The following is an 8,418-nucleotide window of genomic DNA, read 5'->3' as shown; positions in this document are numbered from 1 at the left end:
AACATTACCATTACATTATCCAATATTCAAGTAGATGAGGCACTTGAGGTGCACTGCAGGTCTGTCAATAGGGATGGACAAAGCTCTTCTTTGCAGTTTACCGAATAAACAGAAGCAAAATATGTATTTAATATAGTCCTTCACCAAATCAATAAGTGCTTGACCGGAGCTCTGGCTGCACATGAACTCAAACACGGTTCAGACAAGCCAGTGAAAAGAGAAATTCATTTTTTTTGTAAGAATTAAGAATTAGGAAAACCAGTTATGTAAGCAAAGCATTTAAAATGTAAGAAGAAAAAAGGTATGAATGCTTTTTCTTATCATACCTTTGCTTAATGGGGCGCCCTAGGTCTACACTGCAGACAAAAAGGTGCAACATCTGTCATTTATGTTTGAAAACAGGGACCCGTTGTACAAAAAAAAACAGTCAACAGTCAATTATGTATGAATGCTACATGAAGCATTTATGAAGCACCTGGTTTCTTTTGGCCCGTTAAAGTAGAAACCACACAGCAAATTGTATACCAGTATGTTTTAATCTGTCCATTTTCTGCTGCTGTCAATAAATGAAAGCATTGTACCAACCATAACGGTTAATGAGTAGTTTATCTGCCTGTGTAATAATGATTTTTTAAAGCTGGCTACATTGATAAAAGAGCCCACACTACATCTGTTACAAAGGCTTAATTCATGAAATGTCCTTCTTGTCAAACTGTATAGTATAAAAAGTGCAAATAAATATCTACATTCTCATTGTTTTGCTGGGGATGAGGCTATGCTTTCTTATTTCTCCAAATCATTTGAGCCCGATATAATTATAGCACCAGTACAAACATGCAGAGTTGTGGAACTAATTCATAACAACTCTAATTAGAAAAATATATATACAGAAAGAGATGTGATGATTTGTATTTCCTCAGTGTTCCAGTTGTTGAGTGGTTACTTTATTGCGGCTTTAGCGGAAGACGAGCTGCTGGAGCGGGAGCGCTGGCTGCAGGATTTGCAGCACTTCACTCGTACGTTGGGCAGGTGGCATCGTCCGAGCCAGCGGAGCGTCTGACAGAAATGAGACGTTAGCCGATCACGAAGGCAAACTGCTCCTGTGGGGGGGACAGAACGAAAAGGTCACACAGAGGTTAGATGCATAATTTGTTCTGGGAATGAATCACAGGCACTGTGTGGGGTCTGTAAGCCTCTTAACATCATAAGACATGCCCTTTATGGTGAACAGTAACAGGTGCAATCCCACATATTCTGCTCATGCTCTCCCCTTTATTCAACACAGATCATGTTTAGGGACCTGATCAGGATTTATTTCTGAACAGAGAAGTGCTTAGAAAATGAACAAATACAGAAAGAAAATGTGTCTCTGTTCATTTATCATGCTATTTTGTGTATACATTTAAAATGAATACCACCATAAACATTGAAACTGCTCAGAGGGGAAAAACAAAAAGTTAAATTCAGCCAAAACAATTATTATTTTTGGATTGAATTTTTTTCATTTGCTTATTAGTGCTGTGGGGCTAGGGTACGCTTGGGGTAGGTTTGTGGTTTACCAAAGTTGGCTAACTGTCATTGGGATCTCAGGTTCAGATTTAATAATATGAGCTAAAGACTACTGTGCAATCACATCTGAATCATGCCATCCAATGTTAAAATACGCCACAAAAACCTTGGGAATTATTTTCAACACCACCATTAATTTGAACAAATCTAGTTGGTCATCTCCAAAGCTTGTGACAGATCGGCATTTAAAACATTTAATACAATTAAGTTTCTTTGTTAGTGTCATATTTCACGTTGACTCACCTTCTCAGTTTTAAGAAGAAACATTTCCCCACATAATAATGTTCCCCATAAGTTCTATGCAGTGTGGTATACAGATATTTGAAATATGGCTAAAAGAAAACACTGCTTTTGGTCAGTATCAGCAGATGCTCTGAATTGCTGTATCAGAATCAGGAGTGATATTGCTGCATACTTACTTTTTAGCAAAACATTAATCCTCTTGCTTACCTTGAAGCTGCATAACAAAGGCAAGTCTTGGTACTTAACAATTCAAAAAAAAAGAAAAAAAAAAAGCTTGCACTATCTAATCTAATATAAACTATTTTAAAAAGTCTGATGTTTGGATGTCCTAATGTACATTGAATGGGCAATACACTCAAAAATGTTTGTTTTGTACAAGGACACCTCCATAAAAAAAAAAGAAGATTTGCACCATTCTTCCCACAGGTTAGTATTTATCAACCAGAGCACAGACTCTTACTACAAGGTCCAATTGCAGAAGGTAAAGCAGAAGCATGAAATGGAAGAAACAGCTCTGATGGCAGATTTGAGCGTGGGCTGAAATTGAATTGTCACACTTCATCATACACTCACTATTTCAGAGCCTCACATTGCGCTTGTATTCACCTCATAGTCTTGTCATTCAAGAGCAGTTAAGTGGGCAGGGATCAGAAGTCCTTTAGGAATGAAGTTATGGAGTAACTTTCAAAGTAAAAAAACAGAAACATGAAAAACGAGCGGCTCTTTCCAGCTGGAATGTTCAATTGAGTTCAGAGGCAGAGGCTAATGGCTATAACAGACACATTAGGTATCATACCTCAACTCTAAACCTTCTGCAAATCCAAAAGTAATGTGCTTTTCAAAGCCTCAATGCCAGTGACTGACAACTATTCATTACTATTCATACTTTCAAAAGTAGAGTTAAACAGTGTTCTGCTGTTACTGTTGTTACTGTAAATCAACCTGACATGACCAAGACATTTCCCTTCTCAGATGTAAAAAAAAAATCAGAGTAGTATATATTATATAAGAAAGCCTGGAATGTCTTAGTACAGACATACTGTATCTGTTGAATCTTGTTCCTCACTTAACTGCAATTATGTTTTACAATACAGCAGAAATAAAAAACTGACACGTTTTTTTGTATATATTAGACAGTTCTATTGGCGCACCAAGTACCAACAAAAGCAAAATTACGTTAGCTTGATAGCAATGTTTTAAATTGTGCATAAGCTACAATGACCCACTTAAGAAAGTGCGTGCCAGAACAAGCACAATAAGAACGTATGTATTGGCCTTAAAGAGCTCAATTAAGTTAACTACATTTCATATTGTGTGAAGATCAAAATCATTAAGATTCAGCCTTCGAACACAATGATTACTCTTACACTATACACAAGTTATTGAGCCGTTTCCGCTCTACATCCTGAACTCCTCCCTTCGATGCAATGCACTTCCGTTTTGGCGGACTGGGTTTGTTTGATATCGAAGAGACAAAGAGGATATAACAATTACAACATGAAGAAAAGTGGTTCGGGAACTACGTGTGCGGTAGTTGGTTGCAATCACTCGAGAAAGCACCTGAACGAGTGGTTAGATAGAGAGTGCTACGACCACAAACCAGCACCCAGCACCCAGCCATGTTGTTCATTAAATACAGATAAACACAACAAATACTGCATGCATTGTATTTTTTAATATTATATATGAATATTTTCATAGTGATGTAATTGTGTGGGCTGCTTTTATATTTTAATTTGTAATACCTGTTAGGATTAAACATGTGATCTTTCTTGTTGAAGCCATTTCTTTAGTTTCCTCTCAACAATTAATTAATTCAGTGTTATTTATGTACAGTATGAGCTTAATATGAATGATGAACTGTGTTAAAAGAAATTGTAGCACTCTAAGGAACATATGAAATGCAATAATGCAATAACAGTGCAATAATGAAATTAAATTACATCAAACTTTATTTTCACTCAAACAGTACAGGCACATATGATATATTGCACAGCATAAAGAGATCATGTAAATTGTGCATTATGTAAACAACAGACAACTGTTGGCTCCTGTGGGCATGACCTAAATAAGGCAGTTTATTTTGGTTTTATGCTGGGCCACGTCGTCATGTTATCCTCCCAGTTTTGCACTGAATTCGGGTGGGGGAGAGTAACGCCATCTCCAGTCAAAGAAGTAGAATCGTGTTCCCAAGCTAGCATCACTGTTAGCATCGAAATCGCTGGGTTTACACCAGTGCCCGTCTGACTGTTTACATCGGTTTACACCGACAGACGCTGTGCAAAAGACTTCCGGCGGAAATGAAGTGCATTTGTGTAGTGTCATGGCGCTACCCGTGTTTTGGCGCGTAAATTTGTCTATATGAATGATCTTTTCAAGGACAACAAGACTCTGGGAGGATAAATGTCCATCCCAAATTGTATGACAATGCATCCAAGAAATGCAATCAAATAATCATGTTTATCCATGCTGTACCAAAGTGTTGGACCAAAGATCTAAAAAAAGAGTTATACCGTACCTAGATACGCATTGAGATGTATGGGGTGCACCCTATAACAAAGCCTTTACACAATGAACCCACTTCATTGTGTAAAGGCTATGGCCACTTATTAAACTATTTTCTAAGCGCAAGAGAAGAATTTCCAATGTCACCCAGATCAGAGAAACTCAATGACATGGGAGTACAAAGGCCACAGCTGCAACCCAATACACAGCATTTCCTGTTTTCTATACACTCCCTTTTACTATCTTTGACCCACTTACCAACAAGCTCAAAAGTGGTCACTGGAACTTTCAAATTAATGTGCTTTCAATCAATTATTGTAAAGACAAACCCTTAGTATTACTAACAATGAAGACCTGTTCACTAAGAGCCTTTTCTCCATACTGTATGCATCAGCATCATCTGTTGATGTGGCTTTGCTCTCATAAAGAAACTTCTAATGGTCTAAGTATCAGAGAGGGTTAATAATATAACAAGAGTGGGGCAGGAAACACATTAACTATACAAGAAGTGCTCTTATATGGCCCACAGTGCTTTACATTTGGAATAGACATAAACAACTTGAGCATTGCATGAGCAAAAAGAACATCCCTATATTATCAGTGTACATAAATCAAGCATGATGACCACTATGTCTTCATTTTAAATTTTAGTTACAAAAGATAACAGAAGTTAAAGTGTTAGTTTTAAAATACAATAACAGTATAGCAGCTAAACTGTAAATCAGGAACCTTTCTTGTAATATTTGTGTTTTAAATGTTTAATTGTTAAATGTGCGATAACTGATTGTTTGGCCACTTGGGGGCAGTGAAAAAACGTGCGAATGCAACATTGAATTATTATTACCTTGTAAGTTGATAAACCCAACTTAATTGGCCAACAGTTACACCTGCAGTTGTTGAGCAACCTTATCATTCATTTAGAGTTACTGCGAGTTATATTTACTTTCATTTCTATTAAAGCTCTTTTAACCTTCCTTTGAGAAAATATCCTATCAGCTGCTAAATGTTCAACTATGTTCACCAGCTAGTCACAAACCGTCTCTGTCTGCTGTCTGGTGCTGAGCATGTATCATACTGTTCGTTTTTAGAACTTTTTTCCTCTGAAAGCAGTTGCTATCATGACTTTGAGAGCACTGATAGTATACCAAAACAGTAACATTGCCTGACAGATGAATAAGGATCTGGAACTAGTTATAAAGCTCCATAAAGCTGAGAGGGAGCAGCAGATCTGGGTCACCATTTATATTTTTATGGCCGTTTTAAAGTATCAGGCTTGGATATAATGTCCAGTGAGGGATGTGGTTATGTTGCTGCTCTATCACTGTGTGTTTTGGTTCAGTTCACTGGACAGCTGATGGATAAGAGCTTAGCCTCTTGCTCTCACCTCCAGAATCCTCTATGGGTGAGTGGTGTACCATTACATGAAAATATGTGGCCCTGCAGGAGCATGTGGGCTGGTAATCTGCAGATGAAAAATAGAGTGAGTCCACCAAAACTCACTTTTATGACATGAACCTTACTGAACAATACTTCATTCATTTCAGCATTCTATTTCCAACACATTATTAGCAAGTTCTTACATGTTTATGATTTCTGCTACAATTATGCTGTTTTTCTATAAACAATTAATACTTCCCCACCAATGTTGTATCTTGTGGTGTGAAGAAGATGCAGGCATTGAATAGGTATATCTTTAAATATATAAGAACAATGTCTGCCCAAGTTCTTTGTTGTGTAAGATGTAACTGGCTGATAAATGTTTCCATAGTGCTGCACAAGTTTTATTGTTGCTTTGTCAAGTTGATGTGGCCTGAGAGGTTTTATATTTTCTGTCTACATTCATGAAAAGATAACCGTTAATGTACCTTTCAAGAATACGAACTACTTGATTTAAGATTTTGATGTTATTTACGTATCTAAACTCCTCCAAAAATACATAAATACCCTATTGCTAATAGTTAAATGCTCAGAAATATTACACACACAGATTGAAATTCAAAATGTATTTTGTAACCAATTCGAGCCATAAGCCCATGATTAATTATTCAACTATTTTATTTGTTTCCGTCTCATACACAAAACTATATAACACAGCTCCTTAGCTCCCAGCGCTAACTCAGTGCTGTGGTGATCTTTGCATGCAGAGAAGCCTTCAGGCTGAATGCAGGTCATATGTTCACTTGACATTTGTTCTCCTTCTGTTTTCCACAGGCCATTCCCTTGAGTGCAAGTCTGTTTGACCTTGCAAACATATTCAGGAAACATAAATTCTAGAACACTTACTGTATGCTATAATGATGCCATTCATTACTCTAACATCCCCTTTTCAAAAGAAAAAACACATTTACATGAAACATATGGGCTACAGTGTATCACGTTGTGCATTAAGTTGCTGCAATTACAGAATTTGTGATTATCTTGCATGTACTGTATGCATAATGCAACACATTGAGGATGGACAAAAAAGACAACCTTTATAATGTACACAAGGCAGTGCTTTAATAAGAATATGAATTGGTGTGGTCCAATATGAGTCTAAGACATAACTCAGTGGGGTTGTGGTCAAGACCTTTCTGAGACCAAGCCTAAACTAGGAACTAACTCGTACCCAGTCAGTCGTATCTTATTTAAGTAATTCTTCAAGGATCAAATTAATATTACTTAACTACTTTAGGCCCTGGTGCCTTAGAGCCCTGACATGGGGTGTCATTTCATGTGTGACAACTGCCAAGTTCTATTTAATTGAACAGTCCATTCCATGCAGGCCCAATTTTTGTATAAAAAAAATTATATATTATTATAGCGAGAAAATAGTTTTATAAGACCAAACAACCTTGAATTTGCTAACGTAAAAACTGAAAACTGAGGATAATTCATATTTTTTCTCATTATGGCAGTAACATGCCGTTTAAAAAAAACTGCCGTATTAATATAATTGAATATTATTTTAACAACGGGTTGGGTGCTTTTGTGGTGTATCATTACCTGAAATCTTCAATTACTGAGTATGGTTATCTGGGAAAAGCACAGCACAGAACTTTCTGGATGCAATTTCAAAAATCAAAGAGTTACTCTCCATACAGAAGATTTAAAATATGTATTTGCAGCTTCTCCTCTTTTATTGAAGCTTCTTCAGACGGCATGTTGTCTGACCCAACCAAACCTCATTTAGTCGGAACCGGGGAGTTCAGTGACTCCCCTTCAGTAGAATTTGTAAAAGTTCTTATGACACAGAGATCCCTGAAACAGCTTAATCAAAATCTTAAATTATAAAATGCCACTTATTGCTCAACAATGTTTCATATTTTTCTCTGTTCCCATGCTCCCAAAGCCTATTTCCAGTCCCTGCCATGAATGGACTCACATCAATATCCTCCTCGACTTCCTAGTGGGATATTAATGACCTGGCGCCAAGATGTATTGTCGAGCACAGCAAAATTGAAATCTATCTTGGACTCATACAGCTGCACAGGTGGACCTGCCTCGTGTCGCTGCACTGATGAAAGACACAGCTTCTGTGTGAAGCTCCCAGTCCACATTTGATGAGAGTCCCTTTGCAGGCTCTGACAGAAGCATGAAGAGACAACAAAGACTATTTTATTCTTGGACATCAATTCAGCTGGTATAATGTGTTGGGTAATACAGTATATCACAGCGGGGAACATATTGACACATGGCCAGACTTGTATTAATGTCGAATGAAAATGTTGCCCATGTGAGATCTCATAAGCCTGATCATTGTCCATAGAGAAATACCTTTAAAACTAATATAGAGTTTGATTTCTTCCGTTAGAAATATTACTAATTATTAGGAAGAAAATAAAAAGTGTAGTTGAGAAAGTTGGGTTACACATATGCACCAACTTTGTACAATGGATAAAAGACCTTCTTTTCAATTAGTTTATATTTCCATCATGTCTCGTCTGAAATTGCACGTGAGATGTTTCTGTTGTGCGTTCAGTCGTGATTGTCCTTGGTCAATGCAGCATTAGAATAGAACTGAATCAATATCTGCCCATACGCTCTCACGTGGATTGACACTTGAAAAAAGACACTCATTGGAATGTGTGGCGAACACAATTATTCATTTGGCAGATGCTT

General features: G+C 37.1%; 1 protein-coding gene across 1 annotated transcript in view; it reads right to left on the bottom strand.

Annotated features, from left to right (window-relative positions):
* Positions 1-517: 517 nt before the first annotated feature.
* The window catches only part of adamts7 (a disintegrin-like and metallopeptidase (reprolysin type) with thrombospondin type 1 motif, 7), a 56,148-nt gene continuing 48,247 nt past the window's right edge, over positions 518-8,418 (bottom strand). Inside the window, exon 24 of the mRNA XM_079662978.1 lies at positions 518-1,100. Within this exon, the coding sequence (XP_079519104.1) occupies positions 940-1,100 (161 nt within the window). The 3' untranslated portion in view covers positions 518-939. The remainder of the gene's footprint in view (positions 1,101-8,418) is intronic.

The sequence above is a fragment of the Notothenia rossii genome (assembly GCF_949606895.1).
Source record: "Notothenia rossii genome assembly, chromosome: 2".
Taxonomy (NCBI): domain Eukaryota; kingdom Metazoa; phylum Chordata; class Actinopteri; order Perciformes; family Nototheniidae; genus Notothenia; species Notothenia rossii.
Note: the sequence above shows the minus strand (reverse complement) of the source record. Positions and strands in the feature narration are given on the sequence as shown.